Below are 21,662 nucleotides of genomic sequence, written 5' to 3' on the forward strand. Positions count from 1 at the left end.
AGTAATCGGGAAAAGCAGATGAAATAATGAATAACAACTATGAAATGTAATGGTAATTTATTTACAGCTCATTTGGATTTTATTGTTAGAATTTGTTGACAGTAATTATTTCTAATGTCCTACCTAGGTTTTTCTTCCTTTTTATCTTGTATTAATGTTTTTCCACTTGTTTATAGGTAAATATTGACAAATCCTCCTCAGAAAGTGACTCTCTATAAATTTATCACTGTAATTTAGATATTTGGAGTTGTTCATTGAAAAGTGGCATAAACATGAATGAAGATACTATTTGAGAGTAATATTAGTTGAGTTGAGTGAGCAACATGTGACTTGTACATCTTTCCTTTGAGATAAGAAAACTAGTGTGATGAAAGACACAAACTTTGTACATCAGAGTGTTGGTATTTTTGTTACCATAACTAAGAATAACTGCCCTGGTTGGCAGGAACACTTGAGCTGTCCAAGTACAAACTTTTTCAAAAGGTTTTCAAGTAAGACATCTAATACTCAGTGTGACCCAGAAAGCTGGCTTGGAAGGTATAAAAAAGAGAGCTAGATGCTTGTTTTCTGGGAATGGGAATCATTTAACATCACAAAGAAATTTAGATCATACATGTGTGCCACTGAGATGTAGCACATGAGACTTTTGCCAGGATAGACTTCTGGAAAAGGGTGACCCAAGACAGGCCTCAAGGGGAGGACTTGACTAGGCAAGTCAGTGACTGCAAGGGTGTTGTGAAGTTAGAAAGTTTTAAAATCTTTCCCCGTTTTCAGAGGAAGATTTTACAGCTATCCTCCAATGTAATTTGTTTCTTAGCAACCTGCAGATGTAATGATCCTTATCTTTGTGCGTATAGATCAAACTTTATTATCTCCACCTGTCAGCCTTTCTGTTCTGTACAGCTTTTCATATTCTCACTGAAAATATTCTACTTGCCTTCTTCTAAGTGTCAAAACTGCTTCAGACTCCCAGACAAACTCCCATTCCATGATGTAACAGATACTGTAGCCGTTATTGAGTAAGCTCTGTTCCCCAAAATGTCTTTCTTATATGAAGAAAATTGGATTGGATTTTATTGCTTACCTGCCTAAAACAAAACATCCTGAGGAAGTGAAAAAATAAAAATCCCTGGTGTGACTTGTAATTAGTCTTTGAGATGTGTATGATAAAAAAAAAAAAAAGTGAATTATGGGTACAGTCTACTGTCTAAAATGGAAGTTCTCTTGGCCTCCTTTTTTGGAAAGGTGAGGAGTAATGACTTCATAAACTAACAGATCTCAATAGAAGAGGACAAGTGCTACAAGTCACAGTAGCAGAAATATTCAGGGCCATTCTTCTGCTTTTTCTCAAATGGAGTATCTCTGTCCTCATCTTCGACAGTACTGCCTAACAGTTCAGGATGCCATGTAGACCTATAGGCTCTTGTTCCAGGAACTTTTGATTCTTCCTTTCTGAGGGAAAATTTGCTACTTTCTGTGCTCAGAGGTGAACAGAAGTTTGGTAAAAAGAGGGAACAAGTTTTTCAAATTTGTGTGTATTTATGTACTGGGGACTTCCCTACATATTGGCCTCATCTGTTGTGGAAAATGCATATTATAGCTAAAGTTTATGTTTATTTCTTTTAATAATGTCTAGCTGAAGTAGCTTGAGCAGTGTTTCTTAGAAAATGCCCACATATCTTCTTGAGGCTCTTGCAGTCTGTTAGAATTCAATGAACTTTAAGGTAACTTCAACCACTAACTCCAAGTAACTTTAACTGTTACTTAAATCTACAGTTTGTAGAATGCTCTGCTCCACTTCTGTATCTGGAAAGGTGATGGTGCAAATACTTGTTCTCACCCACTCTGACAGAATAAGACACAGCTGGGCTGCAGGGTGCAGCTCTGGGCACTCCAGAATAAGTCTGAGTGAGCCAGTGAAATTCCATGAAGATGATGAAAGGCATGACATCTGTAAAGTGAGGAGAGTGTGAGAGACATGAGACTTTCCAGTCAGGTGAAAATATGTCTTAGGGCAAATCTATCCATATTTTGCAAGGGGGAGTAAAGGTAGTAGAGCCAAGCTTCTTACTGGTACCCTGTAATAGGTAAAGAGGCTGCCAGACACAAACTGAAATACAGGAAGTTCTGTTTAGTTGTAAGAAGACATTTGCTGCAAGGATGGTCATGCCAATACAGGTTGTTCAGGGTGTTTATGGAGTCTCCATTCTTGAGCTGTTCAAAACTCATGGTAATTACGTCAGTTATGTCATTGACTCTGCTTTGAGCAGAGGAGTTAAACTTTGCAGTCTCATATGGTGGCAGATAGAGTCCACAGCTCCAATATTGTGATTTGGAGAAGGAAAACTTCATCTCTGGAAAAATAACAAATTTTAAAAATATTTTAAATTTTGAAAAATATTTTAAAATTAATCTCTGGATTTCTGTGTCAATGGGAATCATTGTGCTGTTCAGCTTTGTGGCAAGTTCTGCGATAGTTAATAATATAACTCATTGCAGAATGACAGATATATGTAATTATTTCATAGAATCCTAGAATAAAATGGTGTATTCAGATGATAGAATCACTTATTCTGTAATACACCCTAAAGGTAATTGAGTCTGGCCAATAACCTCAATGCCAAATGCACCACTAAACTGTGTATTAAACCCTTAAATGCCACATCTGTAGGCACTTAAATTCCTCCAGGGATGGTGACTCAGCCAGTACCCTGGACAGCCTGTTCCAATGCTGCATAACCCTTCCAGTGAAGAAATCTTCCTCACTTCTCTTGAAAGTATCTTGGTATGTTCACTGTTTAATGAAGATTCAAGTTAATTGAGTCTCTGACAGAAACTTTCCATTAATTAGTATGCCACACCTTCATATTCCATGGTAATTCAAATTTCAAAGCAGAAATCCACTGTTGAAGAAATATCTATACTTAAATTTGTAAGCTTGACAGTTCAGAAGTGTATGTGTGAGAAAATGTGCATATATATATATATATATGTGTGTGTGTGTGTGTGTATATGTGTGTGTGTATATATGTATATATATAATTAGTGTGCTTCATTTTTAGATATGAAACTTGGAAACTGAAATCTCTTTTGGAAATGATGATAGTTTTCCCTTCCCGTGCCTGTAGTTTACCTCTATACTCTCTGTGGGTGATGAATAATGGTTTCTTCAGCTTTCAATGAATCCTTTTCAAAGCACTTACTGTTGAGTAGAAATGCCTCAAGAAGTCTTCTGGGGTTTTTTTTAACCCCAGTAGTAAATTATACTGCTCTCTTTTAAGAAGGAGACCATTCACTCTGAAATTACCCTTTCAGGTCTAAGATTACACAGATCTAGGCTTAGGACTGTGGAGCCCAGGTACTTTTATAAAGACATCATACTTGATCCAAGCAGTTACGTGCCACTGATGTGCTCTTTAAGGAAAATCATTATTACTGAATTATTGTGTATTTACTGGAAGGTTTAGAAAATAAAAACCTCTAATGATTATTCTATGGTTAATATTTAAATGAGTAAATTAAAATTCACAGAAGTGTTTATGTAGAGAGAGCAAAATTGAAAAATTTTAGGTTTCAGCTGGGGTACTGTTTGCTTGAAACAGTGCATGTAAATATCCCATTTGAAATTTCATATTGAGTGCTGAGAAGATTTTTGTGAAATGAATGTTTATGAATCTGAAGGATGTGTAAGAGTATGCACACAAATGATGGACACCGCGGTAAGTAGAACAGTGGGGAGTATCTTGGTAAATAAAAACTGCATATTAGCACTAAAATAAGCATGCAAAGTTGAAGAAAAAAGTAATCTTTACAAGATACTGTGTTGTCATATTTTGATGCTCTGAGGGATAGTAAACAGGGAAATATGATCAATGAAGAAGCATTTTGCAAAGATCTCTGTTATTACCGTACCTAAGATGGTATAAGTATTAATGCAAGACAAGTGTCAACTGTGAAGCTCATTTTCCTTTCCTTGTGTCAGGTTAAAGCAGCAACAGGTGAACAGGTATCAGCAGAGGAACTTGGAGGGGCAGATCTTCACTGCAGGTTTAAAGAAATATTTTCCCAGAATTAATATTTTCCATATTTTAGACTTCCCTTTCCCCTTCCCCCTTCCCTGTCCTTCCCTTATTTTATTTTATTTTGGCTTTAGATCTTTGTTAAATTGTGTTTACCGTTTGAAAATTATTTCTATGTTGTTATTCGGTGCTGATTGTTTTATTGTTAGAATATCAGAGTTACATTGTGTTACTCTAGTTAGCATTGCCTCCTTTATTTACTGCTTTTTTAGCAGTTTTTTTTTTTAGCATGCTCTCCTTTATTTACTCACATGTCTAGTGTACTGCAGCATCATGCATAATATGGAGGACTTTAATACTGAGTGTTAGCAGAATAATATGTTTGAAAGACAATACATTTTGCAGATTGTGTCTTTCTTATTGCCATGTGGAATTCACTACAAGCAAGATCAAAATAGCTTGTGCTTTATCAAACCCAAAAAATTTTCTTTGCACTTTCAATTTCTGCAATTAATAATAAACAAAATCAGGTATTATTGCACAGTAAGTTACATATTACTGTATAATAAATGCTTATTTGTTACTCCAATTAGAAGTGAATAAAGAATTATTTTAAAAGGCATTCATGCCATTTTTGTAAACATGTTTTTTTTAATAATTAAAATTAATTTTTGTTGCATATGAACAGTGCTTGTTACATTTTATATTGTCATTTAGATTTATTTTTTTTTTCCTGCATTTGCATGTTTCATGTAGGATAACTTGCATGTACTATTTTGAAGAAAAGGTTAGGCATGGGTTTTATTTTTAAACTGATTTCATAATAAAACACAGAGAGCTGGATTGTTGCATCTATATTTCCAAGGTCTTAGAAGGTTTAAAATTTCAAATTTTCGTTGCCTGATTTATGTTGGTTTTTTCCCTGAAGTATTCATCTTGCCATTGTTGTTTATATACAGAAAATCTGGTGTAACAGATCATTATGCCTTGGATGACAATCATGCACTTCATCTGGCAAGGAAAGTTGTAAGGAGTTTGAATCTCCAGAAGAAAGTAGATGTAAGTGTATAGAGTCTGAAAACACTGCATTGTTGAAATTATGAATGCTTTGCTCTGCCTGATTGATATTACACTTGTTTTATAGAAAACATTTTTTGTCTATGACTTTACATATTTGAAAATGGAAGTTACGGTTTTTGTCCTTAAAGATTTCTCTGATGCTTCAGTTCTGCAATTACATTCTTGCTGTGTTATTCTTAATAAAACTACTGGGATTATATGCAAGAGTGAAGGAACTAGAAGAGTGCTTCAGAGTCATAGAATTTCACTTTTAGATTAATCTATTCTTGTAAGATACTTAATTTAATTTTAAACCCACATTATCGTTTCCATTGACTTAAAATGACATATCTGCTAAAGGAATCTTTTTGAATAGATATTTTCTGAGATTTTTCAAGAGTTGAAAACCAAGGGGGTAGACCTAAATCTTGATAATGAATTGTGGTGATTTAAGAATTCCTTGTAGTAAATGGGATGGCTAGCATAGGGGGGTGGAATTGCCATATTTTATTTTAGTATGAGATATGAGAGGTTGAATGGAAGCTCAAGGAAGGTAAGATGTTGTCGTCAGTTATGTGACAAAATCTTCACCCATTTTTCAGAATGCTGCTTGCCTTAGAGGGCATGGGGGAAAAAGTAAGAAAATAGGAGGACATACCTAATCTTTTATAACATAGAAGAAGTGGAGCATATGTGGAGGTATATGCAGGAGTAGGAAAAAGGTAACAGGAAGTGAGAAACTGTTATGAACCTTCAGTTTAGGAAATTTGATCTTTATGCAAAATGACAAACCACTGCAAGCATTTTGATGTTGTTGGTGAAGAGAAGGCTGTGCTCAAAGAAGTTGACAGATTGTTGTTTGAATTTTTAAGTCATAATGTGAGCTGATGCTTCCTTTGTTGTGTGGATTGTTTTGTTAAATTGCTATAGGTCACTATAGAACCATCAGAAGAGCCTTTATTTCCAGCTGATGAAATATATGGAATAGTTGGTGACCAGCTAAAAAGAAATTTTGATGTCAAAGAGGTATGAGTATTAACGAAAGATCCATATGTCCATACATACATGCATCAATTGACTTGTAGGAAATCACTCTATATTGTCATAATTGATAATATCTGATTTGGGTACATATTTCTTTATATTTTTGTCCAGCAGACCCATTGCAATAGTGTTGAAAGTATAATAGTTTTTGGTAATACTTTTAAGAAGGTTGAGCAAGAATGAGATACTGGTAACATTCTGAAAAAGCTGACATTCATTTGTTGGAACATTGAGTTCCCATTTCAGGAACTCCTCATTGTCAAAATATTTGGCCAGGGATCTGATGGCTTTCTTTTTCTGTCAGTCCTGTGAAAGATGAATTGTTTAAATATTTATGGAGTATAAGCACACCAAACAACTGAGCCTTCTCCCAACTGCATACAAAGACTATTGTACTCTACTGTAGGTCTGGTGTAATTATCTGCCATGGAACCTTCATCTGAACCAACATGCTTTTTCATATTTTGCACAAATCTCACATTCAGAGCCTTTTTCACTACTATCCAAGGATATATTTTAGGAAGAGTCTTATTGTCTTAAAATATTTGGCATGAATTACTAAGATTTGCTGTGCATTAAGGGGAAAAAGAGATGAAGAGTTTTACTGAGTTGCATACTTCACTCTCAGAAGTTGGAATAGTTCAGATTTATGTTCTTTTAAACTTGAAATAAATATCTTGTGGCAAATGTCTTGCTAGCAGTGGATCTGTATTTATAAAAATGGCTCCTTTGCATCACAGAGGAACCTCAAATCAGATCTTCATTATTTTTGTATGTCGCAAACTCAAGCAAGCCTAGAAATAATCATATCTCTAAGAAAGTGAATCATGAGTCTATATGTGTTTTTCTTTACAAATGAGAGGCTATTGATTAATGTTTAATATTAGCAGAGGTTTTTCTTTGAAATTCAGCTAATCAGGAAAATGCTGTTCCTGTGTAATTTAGCTATTTGGCTAGAACGTTCTTAATCTTGAAATCCGATTTTTCACAAACACGTAGATGAATCACACATAAAAAACTAAATGGGCTTTGCCTGCCATCCAACCTGTTTATATGTGGGTTGCTTGATGTTCTGTAAATGGAAGGATTTTAGGTTATGTGTTATCATTGTCTTCCTGTCTAAACAAATTTGAAACCTTGAAGGATTAGGAATTTAATGTCATTTTTCCATTTTTTCTTGAGGTCATTGCTAGAATTGTAGATGGAAGCAGATTTGATGAATTCAAAGCTTTGTATGGAGATACTTTAGTTACAGGTAAGTAGAAGTATAATTATGTATATGTTTCCACTGGATTTACTTATTTATTATAGTTGGATTTATTCTGGCACACTCAGTGATATTTTTAATGATGTTTATCGTCAGAAGCATAGCAGTTTCTGTTACCAGGAGAAAGTGTTACCTTTATATGCTATGGAAAAATAAATACATGTGGAATTTTACAAATTAATCTCTCTCCTTTAGGATTTGCAAGAATTTTTGGTTACCCAGTAGGAATTATTGGAAACAATGGAGTTCTTTTCTCAGAGTCGGCAAAAAAGGTAAATTTATAGATTATTAGCTTCTTTGCCATTGAGAAACAAAACTGCTGGTGGACAACTTACTCTTGAGATGAGGAACTTTTTTAAATAATAAAAGAGGACGGCTCTACGTTTGTCATGAAAATGTGGAACAGGTATAAGCTGTTAATAAGCTGTAAAAAAAAATGACCATATTTCAGAAAAAGTGCTTGGTAGATTATTCTGATGTAAAGAAGATAGGCCAACAGCAGAACGGGGTTTGGATTCGTGTGAATACAGTGTAGTTGAAATAGTGTATCCTGAAACTTATATCTCTTATGAGACATGTCCATCCTTATTACATCAAATACCCTGTTGGGTATTTCTGACCTCTAAACCATGAAGGGCTATGGAAAATCACATAATTGTTTTTGTAGTAACTGGAAAACCTAAAAGCTGGATTCCAGTATTCAGTTCATTGGTTTACCAGAGTTCTAATTTTCATACTTCGCTGCAGCATCTCCTGCCTCAGAAAAATAATGTGCAGTCTCTCAAATCTGTGAGCTAAATATAAATAAATAAATAAATAATAATAAAATATATATATATATATGTGTGTGTGAGCTAAAATACCTGTTTTGTGAATGAAAGGCTGTATGTGAAGAAATATTGTGATTTTATTATTTTATTAACAGTGCTTCGCAGTTTGGACTCAGGGAATGATGGTGATAAAAGAGTATCTGGGTATTGCAAGGTGTTTACCTTGGTCTGGGTTGCTTGCTTTAGTTTATTTCAAGAAACTACTGCCAGTTGAATATTTTGTAGAAGGGATTATATATGCTAGTTTTGTTCTAACACTCTTCTTGAGCTAACAGTGAGGAAATTATTTCTGAGAATATACAGGAAAAGGAAGCATTGATGAGAGAAGTGGAGAAAGGAAGTAATTTTACTGTATTTATTGTTGTTATAAAATAATATACAAAATTGAGTTTCATGTGCTGAAGGAAAACTTCCAACTTGGAGCACTGAAGTAAATGAAATTTTTTTCATCTGACATTTGTTTTAACTGTTATTTCCAGGTAGAAAATGACTTGCAGTATTTCTAATACTTTCATTGTTTTTCTAGCAATTTGGTGCTACAATATTTTTTCCTAACAATGAAAAAAATGTAAGGAATGTTCATTTTCTGACTTTTATTGGCATATCAGTACTGTAAAAAGAAATTCACTTCTAGAAAAGCCTTTGTCCATGATGTTGGTTCCATAAGCAACACACCTTAGCAATACTCCTTTTTTTCCTTTGCGTTTTTGTAATGTGTTAGTGCACATTTTTCCCATGACCATCCCCTTGCTATTCATGTGTTTCTCTGAAGAGGATTATACTTAACTATTTTTCTCTTCTTTTTCTTTTTATAACCTTTGCAGGTTTTATATAATCAAGAGGTTAGATGTTTTTCAATAGTTGTTTTGCTTCCTAACCTTGTTTTTTTTTTGTTTACCAACAAGTGTCTAAATAAGCCAAGGAACTTCATTGGTTTAGCTGTTTGAAACAGATGCTTGGAATCTACTATTTGTAACTTTGCTAGGAAATTGGTCTTTTGCTAGTAAATAGGGAGAGGGCAACTGCCTTCAGAAAAGGGACAAAATGTTACAGCAATTGGCAGGACCACGAGTAAATTATGTATATGGGCCTTTCCCAGTTTTAGAGAATGCTTTTCTTTTGTACAGTAAATGGAGAGATGTTTTTTGGAAAGATTGTCTTGATTTCTCTAACAGAGTCTTGCTAAACTCAGTGTCAGATGCTACACACTGGCGTTGTCCATGGCTTAGCTGCATATTAGCCAAGTCACAGCAGTTGAGCTTTTCAGTGTTAGTAGAATGCTTTTTAAGAACATTATTTCTGTTTTACCCATAGTTTCACACGTCTTTGGAGGTCTCTTACTTCTGCTACAGTGAATTCATGTTTTGTAGTTAACTTTGGGTGAAGGAGAAGTAGTATAGGACTTTCTGGTGGAAATACTTTGGTAGACTTCAGTGGAAGGATTTAGCTCAGAGTTCAGAATGCTGGTAGGGATAGCTTAACTTGTCCAGATTTTAATGGTTTACTCTTTTATTTTTTAACTCTCCACAGGGTACACATTTTATCCAGTTGTGTTGCCAGAGAAATATTCCCATTGTGTTTTTGCAAAATATTACAGGTGAGTGAGATTGAGTTTTTGAGATACCACTTTGTTGTAGACTTTGCTGTTTGTTGAGGCTGTGTTCTAGACAGCTTCTTGTGGGCTTTGTAGTACATACATCTCCAGCCTGTTTGGAAATCAGCCTGTCAGCATCTGGTGAAGGCCTTGCCGTATGATAATGTCTTATGATTCAGTTCTTTCTGCATGTGCTGTGAAGCACATAGTATGACATATGGCACAGTATTATGATATAAAGCTGGTGAGCCTTTTGTTCATGTTCTATTTCTTTAGGTTTCATGGTTGGCAAAGAATATGAGGCTGGAGGGATAGCAAAAGATGGTGCCAAGATGGTAACTGCTGTAGCTTGTGCCAATGTACCTAAAATAACTGTCATTATTGGTGGCTCTTATGGAGCTGGAAACTATGGGATGTGTGGAAGAGCATATAGGTAAGTGTTGCTTCAGACTGGTAGCAGACTGAAATAATCTGAGAACAATAATAATTTGAAGTGGCATTCTGAAGAATCACCTGAACTCTTGAAGAAGTTATGCTGTTTAGAAAAGAGTTCTTAATGAATATGTTCATAAGTAAATAATAGCCTGAAATTTGTAGAGACTGATAAGGCTCATGGTTCACCTTGAATTAGGTGACAGAGGAGACCTTGTAGCAAAGTAAACCTGTAGTAAACCTGTTCACATCCTTTTCTCCCATTTCAATTCTTGGAAAAATGGTGAAGTCTTAAACAATCATTGGGCAAGATAGTCTGGTCCTTTACTCTGCATTCTTAGGGAGAGTATATCAGCTTGTATAAAAACTCCTTATTCACTTCAATCAGCCTGTTTTTATGAGTAAGGTTTGTATAACCCCTAAAGATTTTTTTTGTTGACCCTTTGGACATAGCTAATGTGGTTTTTTTTAATTTTATTTTTCAAGGTTCCTGATACTATTTAAGTTATTTAGGATGTTTAGGAGAAAAACTCCCGTGTGTTGGGAATGTGAGCTGAAGAGACTCAAGAAAGAGAAATTTTTAAAAAAGAGGTGTTTCAATAATGGAAATGAACAGAATTTTTTACATTTTCAAATGTAATGCTGCAAGCATTGAAGTATGTTAATGTACCTCTTAAAAAAAGATATATTGTAAAATTGTCATGCAGGAAAACATATTCTTAGTTGAGTGAGAATTAGTTCTTCACCAGGAAATATGACTTACCTTAGTGTTTAATATGTATTTTTTCAGTCCAAGATTTCTATATATGTGGCCAAATGCTCGCATATCAGTGATGGGAGGGGAACAAGCTGCAACTGTTCTAGCTACAATAGCTAAGGACCAAAAAGCAAGGGAGGGAAAACAGGTATGTCTTTCTTCTTTCATATCTATCATTTTATCCCTTACTCTTTCACTGGAGTTGGTCACGTTGTGAGCTGGGAAGGGGAGGAAGAGAGTGAGACACCAGTGAACTATCCCAGTGCCACTGGGCACTGACAAACATGAATTTGTGAAATGTTACTGCTTACTTCTTTGCAATGTGAAGATCATTAATAACATTTCTTATCTCTGCTTAAAAAGAGGAGTATTTCATACACCATTGTATTTTTGTGCTTTGTGCACCAAGTTATTAGTTCTACCCAAGATGAGCAACCAGGAATCCTCCTTGGTTTGGGAGTATGAAAAGGAATATGACAGGATAAAGTGTCTCCAATTATTATTAAGGTAGCAGTTTTAGAGAAAGCTGATCTTCAGATGATTCACTGATTAAGAATTACAAAGCTTGTAACAGCAGAAGTCTGGAGTGGTTTGGAAAAGTTCCTGCTCATTTCAAAATTTTCATTGAAAATTAGAGGTATATTGATTACATAATAAACATAGTTTATTAAATCTTATACTAATATTTTGTAGTTTCACTGCACACACTTTCCTGCTGAGTTGTTTTTTTTTAACTGCAAGGTTTATGGTTATACTACTGCCTTGATCCCGTAAGAATTGGTTTTATTGTGATGTCTTAAGATTGTTCATATTTATCAGGAATAGTTAATCAGAATAATGAAGCAGTATGAACATGTTTTCTCAATGTCATTACTTTTCAATACTTGTTTATTTCTGTGGGTAGAACATACTCACCCTTATCTCTGTCTGCCTTAAATTCCCAGATACATGATACCCAGAAAGAAGTTCAAGAACAATAATCAGTGGTAGTTAAATGTCAGTCAAACTTGAAAGTTTTTTGAATTACTGTGTCCAGTTTGGATCATAGAGAAACCCAGTGTTAGAATAGCGCAGACTTACTTTATTAAAAAATCTTGCCAAAGGCAACCCAGATTTTTTTTTCCAATACACTAGCTTCAGTAATTTTTCAAGTGCTAGTCACCAATTACTCTTGCCTTCAGTTAAGTATATGTTTGTCCTGCTGTGTTTCTACACACTTGATTTGGAAAGTGCTATTTTAACATGTAAAATTGACAGTTGTGTGCTAAAAGAGTAAAAAAGACTTTGGGCAGATAATTTAGGCACTTTCTTCAAGTTGATGCTGCATGTAAGCTCTGCTATCATTGGAGAAGAAGATTTTAAAGAATATTTCATGTGGTTTTTTAGTTGTCTGAAGCAGATGAAGCAGCTTTGAAGGAGCCAATCATTAGGAGGTTCGAGGAGGAAGGAAACCCTTACTATTCCAGTGCAAGGTAACATAGAAATAACTATTCTAAAACTTAATTTCAATCAGGAGACTTGACATCTAACTCTTGGTATCAAAGAACAGTGGAACAGAGCAATCAGAATCAAAAATTGTATTTGATCTGCAATCAAACCAATGTCTTGTCTGTCTTATCTCTGGGACCTGGTACCATGAACTGTTTCAGAAGACTGCATGCACTTTCAGCAATTACTTTGCTGGTTCTGTAAAAATTACATGGTAGCATGGAGCTTCTATGTGATGTGTTTTATTCTGGATAGGTTTTGTGTCATCCTCCTCAGTGTAGTATCTGCAGGTAGCAGTTTGAAGAAGACCTGTAGCCATTGGCAAATTTCAGGTCATGATAGGTGATTGTATTGGATGATAGCAGTGACGGTGTAGAGCTTTAGCTGATGGGTGCAGCATACACGTTTGCTGAGAAGTCCTTTGCAGCATTTCATGCTCAGGCTGATTGAATAATAATAAATGGTCAGGAACTAGTTAGGCTATTGAAACAAGGTGGCATCGTGAAGTCATCCAGATACATCTGGAAAGTGGCTTGGGGGCTTTCTTGGCCTTTGGATGGTTATTCTGCATTAGTTTCATCCTGCCAGTGCTAAAGTTCCTGCATATGTTTCTGCTGTATGTGTTTCTGTGGTATCCAAAAGCTAATTTTCCACAAGCTCTTTGCTGCTAATGATGGTGGAGGGTAGCATATTTCAGTGACCCAGATGTCACCTGTGAAAGCAGCAGAGCTGGCAGTGAACAACCCAGGAGACTCCTGGCATAGGTAGAAAACAACTTCCTGGTTCCAGGTGTCAGACAAGGCAGCCAGAGGCATTCCTGGTGCTCACCAGTGCAGAGGGGCTCAGTAAAGAGGTGTTGGTTGGAAACAGCCAGGGCTGTAGAGAGCACACCCTGGTTGAGCTCAGGATCTCAAGGAACATGAGGTGGCAGAGAGAAACTCCAGACCCTAAAACTTGGAAGAGTGAACCTCCAGGTGTTTTAAGGGTTGGTGGATGAGATCACCTGGGAAACTCCTTAAGGACAGAGGAGCTGATTAGAGCTGGCAATTCTTTAAAGAAACTTCCCTTAGAGCACAAGAGCTCTTTATTCCTATGTGTAGGAAATTTGGCATGGCAGGCTAGAAACTGGTGTGGCTGAGCAAGGATTTTCTCCTCAAACTGAGGAGTAAGAAGGAAATGTCCACACTGTGGAAGCAGGGGCGGGTAACCTGGAAAGAGCTCCTTCTTTGTGATTAGAAGATATGAAATTACTGTTAACTTTTACTCTCTTCTGTAGGGATAATGGAATATACTTAACTGAGATACTTATACCTGGGAAATTGTTATTAGTTCTAATGTTTCATCAAATGAATACCTTCATCAGGCTTGATCTTTAATGGGTAGTAAATAGTACAAAAGTTTTTAACAGCTGACCTTTAATAGATCTTGTGCTCTAAGGCAAGAATGAAAAATGAAAAAAAAAAAAAGTATCACTTTTTATTACTGGATTTTAAGGAGAAGAATAATCCATTTATGTAATAACATTTAAAAATGAGTCAAACTGTCTGTATTTAAAGTTAATCCCTACCCCAGAGAAGATGAATAATGTGCTTTTTTTTTTCACATTTTCTTTCGTATGTTCGCTGGAAACAGTCAGACTCTTTTATTCATGGTTTATTTAGCATTCAATACTTTAGATACATTAGCAATAAAAAAATTATCCTTTCCCAAAAACTGACTGATGATTGTCAGTATTTACAACAGTAAGTTACTAATCTGTAAGAAAGCAGTTTTACATGTAAAGCTAAAATTAGCATTAAAAAATACCACATTTAAAATCTTTAATAATGTCTGATTTTAGACATGAAACTTGAGTGTTTAATACCAGCTTTGTCCTCTCTGATGAACAACTTCTACCAGTTTACGTTTTCAGAATATCTGGCCATTTTGTGAAATTAAGTTGCAAATCTAGTAGTCACCCCAGCAAATAGCGTGAATTTTCCCAGCCTAGGCCTTAGAAAGTGCTTTTAGTGCTAGGTGATGTGTCATTTATTTGAAAAAGCAGGGTAGCTGTGCACTTCTTACTGTGTCCTCTTGGAAAGGAAACGTGACGTGCACAGATGTGAGTTGGCTGAGAACTAGCGTGGGTCTGGATTGCATGTAGTTGTATTCATGTGATGCCACCCTCAAGATAATAAGCTGACATATGAAGTCAAATGTCAGAGCTGAAATCCCACTGAGGCTTATCTGGCTATAAGCAATGAAGGTGAAATGCCTCTTTTTACAAAGAAGTGCTTTTGACAACAGTGTGTGAGTGGCTCGGGTCAAAGCAGTCATGGCTGGTTTCTCTCGCTTTTCAGTTCAAGTAGGTGAAGTCTGCATTGTCTAGGAGCTTTTAATTGCTCTCTTGTAGAGTTAATTGGGTATTTCAGTGGATATACTCATGTTTCCTGCCCTTTCATGCTTTGCATTAACTAATTCCTAAGCAAGATGTCAGATCAATAGTACAGAAGTTTTCATTACTGTGGAGTAGGCTGTCCAAGCAGAAACAATGAGATTAAATGGATTACAGTCTTTGCAGCAATTGTAGTCAGGGGGAAGGATGTACCCCTCACCTTGCACCTTAGAGACAGCGTTTTCCTCAGCCAGCCTCAGCAGCTGCTTATGAGAAGCATTTGCTGCAATTCAGGGAGGAATAACCTGTCTCTTTTGCAGCCCATTCCTGTGTGGCTCCAAGCATGGTAAAAACCCAACTCATTGTCAACCAGATGTCAGGACACTGAAACTGAATCCAGACAGCCTTTGTTTTGTAAGATCCCTCCACCAAACAGGTCACCAAAGAAACTCTGACAAACAGCTTTGCATTTCTGAAAGAAATGATAGATGGCACAAAGATTTTGTGTCTTTGTTGCTGCTTGTGTGCAGCTGGTTTGGAGGCTTCCTCGTGCTGTCCTCCTACCTAATGTCTGCCTCACCCTTAATAGCCATCGAGATTGATGTGACCCTTCCACCTGACTTCATTAGGCTTTGAATCAAGCTTTTAGCAGTAATAAGGAGAGAAAAGGAAAACGCCCTCACAATCTTAAAGACAAGAAAATATCCCTGTTTATTCTGTTTATATGATTTTGCTTATAAGTGATAACTTGCTATACGTACAGGATGTCAATACTGTTCCCTGCAGTTGTGTTTTCCAATCAGACTTTAACCAATTTTTTGATTAGAACCTTTCACAATGAGCAGTCTTAATTAATGGCAGTCATTAGGCAGCACCCTTTTTAATGAGTTATATTAATCTGCTCACAGGTTTCTTAAAAGATTTCAATGGTTTGCATCTTAACAAATTACACAAGCATTTTACTTTAGGCAACTTCATTTCTTTTACTCGCACTATCTCAGTTACAGATACTTTATGAGTGTAGTGTGACTCATGTTCCTGCAATGGGGCTTTAATAGATAGTTTAATTATTAATGTTACATCCCAGTAGAGAATGCAGTTTTCTTTAAACAAAGAGATGTAGAAGCCAGGAGTGGCCGTATGAAAGCGGCTTGACTTCCATGCAATGTAAAATCTCTACAGTTGTCAATATAAATCGTGTTATTACAAAAAACCAACCAACCCTTAATCTGACGTTAAAATGTGCTTCATGTTTGGATATTTATTACAGCAGTAATCACTATGAAGTTGGAACTTGCAAGGCACTGCACTAAGTTGGTGATTCTTTTGGAGTCTGTCCATCCCTGTCATTTCCAGGCCTTGAGCAAATGTGTTGAATATTTTAAGTATTATGAATTCCCTCATTCTGTTTCAGTGTGTTTCATAAATAAGAGAGTTAATTGCAGGTATTTATTGAAGAAAAAAAGAGTTAATATGAAGAGCAAACAAACTTGTAGCAGTCAAAAAACCAAAATTTGCTTAAAAATAACAATCATTCGTAAAAAAATGAGATTGTTCATAAAGTTGGGGGTTTTTTTCATAGTCTTAAAAAAACAGAAGGTTGGGATTGATTTGACCTCACAAAACTACTTTTATCTTCATTATTAAGGAGAATCTTCTCTGTTCCTTTGTCAGATTAATTTGACTATATTCATCATAACTAAATCAAAATATAAATACAAGGTGAAGGAAAAAAAAGCATATGCATTAAATTTTGGTAATGCATACTCTCTGATGCTGAAAGTATAAAAAATACTCTCTTGGCCATTCTGTCATGATAGATTATATAAAGAGCTACAACCATTGTCTTGAGAAAAATCAAGAAAATTCACACATGTCTTAAGTAAGTCTCTGTAAAACCAAATTACATTTTTCTTCAGCTATTTTGAACAAAAAAAAAAGCTTCTAACTGCTTTTGCTTTTGTATGGTAAGATGCACTTCCTCTGAGTCTTTTCAGTGGAGTATTGCCCAAATAAGCTCAAATATTTTAATGAATTACTACTTAATATTTAAAGATACAGTTAGGAAAGAAGTTACTCACAGGAGTCAGACAGCAGGAGCTTAGACCATGCACTTTATCCACGTTACAATACAGATTGCTCTTGTGTCACCTGAAACAGAATTTGCTGTTAGTAACTTCCATGCAGGTGCAAGTGTCACTGTTACAACATTCCAGTCCTTGGGTTAGTAGCCCACTAGAAGGGAGATACTGACTGAGAATCCTAAAATGGGAAGTTAGACAGAGTTACAGTTTTCCTATATTAGTGGTTTGGGTTTATAGCAGAGTTGTTTTGGGTTTTTTTTGCCATGCCAGAAGTTTTTCTCCTTTTTACATTTGAGGAAATTCTTTACTGCAAGGGTGGAGAGGCACTGGAAGAGGTTGCCCAGAGAATCAGTCCTCTGCCCCATCCCTGGAAGTGCTCAGAGCCAGGTTGGATGGGGCTCTGAGCTACCTGGTCTAGTGGAAGTTGTCCTTGCCCATAGTGAGGGGATTGGAACTAGATGATCTTTAAGGTCCCTTCCAACCCAAACCATTTTATGATTCTTTCATTTGTCCAGAATTCGTTCTCTGCTTTTCGGGACCTGATAGCCAGGTCAGTGCCACAACTACTGTGGAACAAGACTTCTTAAATGAAAATTTGGTTTTCACTCCCAAAAAAGAAAGAGCCTGACTTTGCCTAGTTAGCACAAGGTCTTCCCTTCTCCAAACCCTTTCTTCTTCTTTAATTCAGTCTTGCTCTTGTGCCCCATTTAGTTTAACAGTCTCCTGCTTGGGAATCTGCACCATGACAAGATCTTTTTATAGCAGAGTATTCTGTCTGAGCTAGGTGTCCTATTCCTCTTCTATTCAATAGTTAGAAAACATGCCCCTACTGCTTGTGCCTGAACCCCTGTGCCTGGTCTTGTTAAAGGTGTCTTCTGCTGCAATTCGTTTTGTGCATCTTAGGATAGATACACCTTGTAAAATAAAAAGCATACATTCTCAGTCTCTTAGTATATTTATCTGATTTGATCAATATTGCTTTCACAGCAAATGGCAAAATAAAGCAAATATGGAAAACATTCAAGTGTCTGCTGCTGCCTTGAGTTTATCAGCATGTATTTATGTACAGTTTGCAGTGCTCTTGGGGATGAAGTTGGCACATTTAGGATTGAAAGTGGAGTGCAAAATGTCTTGTTTCCTGTCTAATAGATTTTGCTAAATTTATCTCCAAACAACAGAAAATCTGCAGATGGAGCTTCAATTAGAAGGGAAGGGCTATTTCTTCTCTTGGTAGAGTCAGTCTTTGCTCCCTATTCATGACTGTTGCTGTATTTTTAAATTTTCCACAAAGAATTAAGCATTAGCCAGCACTGAAGTAAGTTCACGAAGAATACAAAATAAGTTTCTGTAGGGAAAGATGGGGTGGAGGAGGAGCATCCCTCTCTTAACCAAAGATACTGTGCATGTATTCTGCAGATGCTGCTTAAAGTATGTGTTTTAGTGAGACTTGTGTTCAATGAGCAGTGTGGTATCCTGTTTAAATATCTTGCTGGGAAAATAACAGTATTTACAGTTTCATGGCCTGCTGGAAATTCCAACATGGATTTTAATTTAGGTAGGATGGAACTGTCATTGAGAACTGATGCCACTAAGACCTTAATTTTTGCATAATATCAAAGAGACGATTTACAGCTGTTGGTGATTTTGGGTAACTGGGAATTTGACAATTTCACATTTATAATTTAATTGCCTTCAGGCCTGGGTAAAGGAGGCTAGGATCTTCCAGTTGTTTAGAAATGAACTTAATGATAAAATAAGTGAAAGAAATTGTATTGGGTCTTGCTGAGGTGGAGTTAATTTTCCCAGAGCTGTGCTTTACATTAGTATCTGGAAAGGTGTTGACAGCACAGCAGTGTTGTCTTGACTGAGCAGTGCTATCACAGCACCAGCCTCTCTCTATACAACATTTTCCCCGCATCAGTATTCTGGGGTGGGCAAGATCCTGGGAGCGGACACAACTAGGTCTGCTGATACAAATTAACAAAAGGAATATCCCATAGCATATGACTTCAGCTCAGTTCCAAAAGCTAAGGAAAGAAGGAGGAAGTTGGAACACTGGTTATTTACAGTGTTTGCTTTCCCAAGCAAATGCCGTTCATGCTGAAGCCCTGCTTCTTGGTAAGTGACTGGACATGGCTTGCTGATGGGAAGTAGAGAATAAATTTACTAACTTTTTTTTCTCTTTGTGCACGTGCAAACGTACACTTACACTTTAGTAATCTGTCTTATCTCAACCTATTGTTTTCCATCTTATTTCCTCTCCTCTGTCTGGCTCAGAATGAGTAGAGCCCCATGGGCACCTGGAATCCAACAAAGGTTAACTCACCACAGAAGTAATGAAAATACTTGACATTTATTCAGGCTTTTTAATGACAATAGAATAAACACTTGTATCATCCTCATCTGGCAGTTGAATTAACCTGAGTAGTGTAAATAATGATGTGATATAATCCTTAAAGTGCAAGCGTTCTTAATAGAATTAGGTCATTGACAGATGGTCATTCTCCATGTGAACATTAACAAGCAAAGAGGGCTTTTTTTATTGAAGAAGATGATTAAGTGTGAAGAATCTATTAAAAATAAATGTCTGACATTGTTCACTTACCTAAGATGTATATGCTGTTCTAGAAGACAAATTCCATGGAGGAATGCGCACCAGTATATTGCATTGAAGAAGAGTGTGAATTGACTCCATTTTTTTTAAAGTATAATTTAGCTCTTTACTCCTCTTTCTTTAATGTGGAGCATTTCCAGTTTCATGGGTGTGAAAGTATACCAGCTGTATATGTTGATCTGTTGATTTCCTTTAATGTTTTGGTTTGTTATGTTTTTGGTTTTGCTCTAGATTATGGGATGACGGAATTATTGATCCGGCTGACACAAGACTGGTTTTGGGCCTCAGTCTCAGCGCAGCACTAAATGCACCCACGAAGAAGACAGAATTTGGAGTTTTCAGGATGTAAACTTAAACAAGTGATCATCAGAATTACCTCTGTGTATTTGATTTGGGGCTGGGCAGCACACTAACTACAATATTGTGGTGATTAAAAATAAAGATTTGTAAGATGCTGTTTTTAATGAAATTTTCATCATTATTTTCACTGATTGTAATTGTCACAAAGTGCTTCAGTTTTTTGATAGTGATTTGATATTAGTCATTTAAGTGCTTATATTACTGCATTGATTTACCAAATTGCAGGTTCTAGCATTATACTTCATGTTTGAAAGGAAACAAGTGATACTATGTCTTATATAAATAAATGTGCAAAATAAGCTATATATTTGGTGCTTATCGGCTCCTATGCTTAATTCTTTTTTGTATGTCTCCTATAAATGTAAAGTACTTTTGCAGTCCAACAAAGAAAACCCACATTTGCTAATAAATAATTTTTGTGATAGTGAAGTGCTGTAAGGGCAGCCAGGGATTTCAACACAGCATGAAATTGCAGATTTCATGCAGTTGTTGTCATCTTGTTCTGTGTCTGGCTTTCATCCAAAAATAAGAAGCTTTCCTGTGTGCTTACCTGAAGTCAAAACAACTATTGAACCTGAGGGGGTGCATGTTTTCTGGAAGAGAGGGGAGGTGTGCCCTGGTATCTGTGAAATCAGCAGGTTGCTGAGAGCATGTGTGAGGACTGCAAAGGTGTTTAAACATCTTGGCATGAGGTCCTTCTGGTAATTTTGGTTTCACAAAGACAGAGTGTTTTCTCCACAAGGATCAATGGTTTGCTCAGAGCAGAAGCCTGAAATCCACTGACTTAAGGAATTTTAAGGTGGTAGAGTGCTTTGGTTATTCTGATTTATTTCTTTATTTGTTGGGAGTGTAAAGTTTTTCAATAATTCAGTGTCTGTCATTTAATTTGTTCTCTTTGGCAACATTGCACCTTGTAGAAACGACATACTGTTCTAGCTGGGAACAGGAAGGTGATTTTATTTTATCTAGCTTGCTCTACAGGTGCCCAGATAGCCATTGCTAGAAATCCTTTACTGAGAGTCAAATCCAAGAGGAGCCAGTGTACATGAATAGAGTTCCTATCCTGTGCTGGCCTGTGGGGAAAGACTGCTAAGAGGAATGATCACCTGGGGTTAGGTGCTAGCTGTAATCTTCCTAGTTCTCCACAAGGAGTGGAGTTCTCCTTGGATCCAGGAGGAGGATTGAAGATCTGCTACCTACCAGCCTTTCCAGTTGTGTCTCAGACAGATGCAAAAGATGAAATGAAATAATTGTTTGGAATGTGGATCTTCAATGTAGGTTATAGATGATGTAGACAGCCTAGTATATGTTGAGCTGTGTGGTCTCTGGCACACTCCCATATTGCACTAAAAGAGTAATTTTCCCTCTCTTTTTACTGAGATGAAATGTATCCAAAGCCTGGTGTGTTCTGCACCACTAGAAAGATTACTTCTGTAGGTCTGCACTCTCATGCTTGCTCTTAGTATGTTAAATAAATATTTAACAGAGAATAATAATTTGAAATACGGCCAACTAGGCACTAGCTGTGCTTTTGAGCCACTTGTCTCACTACACACATTTGTGAATATGTTTGGCATAGACGCAAGATTTATTGATCCTGAAAGTAAAGTGAAATTATTTATGATTAGTAGGCTTCAGAAATGCATTTTAAAATACCCTACTTTTAAATACAGATTAATTATTTGTATATATATATAATATAAGGAAGGAGAAAGATAGTTCTGGACCAATAAGAAGAAA

At 36.3% G+C, this 21,662-nt stretch overlaps 1 protein-coding gene across 1 annotated transcript in view; it reads left to right on the forward strand.

Moving 5' to 3' along the window:
- MCCC2 (methylcrotonoyl-CoA carboxylase 2) overlaps positions 1–20,227 on the forward strand; it is a 35,570-nt gene extending 15,343 nt beyond the window's left edge. Inside the window, exons 8-17 of the mRNA XM_015653613.2 lie at positions 3,983–4,047; positions 4,979–5,078; positions 6,009–6,104; positions 7,305–7,377; positions 7,585–7,661; positions 9,750–9,816; positions 10,090–10,246; positions 11,036–11,150; positions 12,389–12,474; positions 19,794–20,227. Coding sequence (XP_015509099.1) covers positions 3,983–4,047; positions 4,979–5,078; positions 6,009–6,104; positions 7,305–7,377; positions 7,585–7,661; positions 9,750–9,816; positions 10,090–10,246; positions 11,036–11,150; positions 12,389–12,474; positions 19,794–19,911 — 954 coding nt within the window. The 3' untranslated portion in view covers positions 19,912–20,227. The remainder of the gene's footprint in view (positions 1–3,982; positions 4,048–4,978; positions 5,079–6,008; positions 6,105–7,304; positions 7,378–7,584; positions 7,662–9,749; positions 9,817–10,089; positions 10,247–11,035; positions 11,151–12,388; positions 12,475–19,793) is intronic.
- Positions 20,228–21,662: the final 1,435 nt, after the last annotated feature.

Source organism: Parus major, chromosome Z (assembly GCF_001522545.3).
Source record: "Parus major isolate Abel chromosome Z, Parus_major1.1, whole genome shotgun sequence".
NCBI classification, from domain to species: Eukaryota; Metazoa; Chordata; class Aves; order Passeriformes; family Paridae; genus Parus; species Parus major.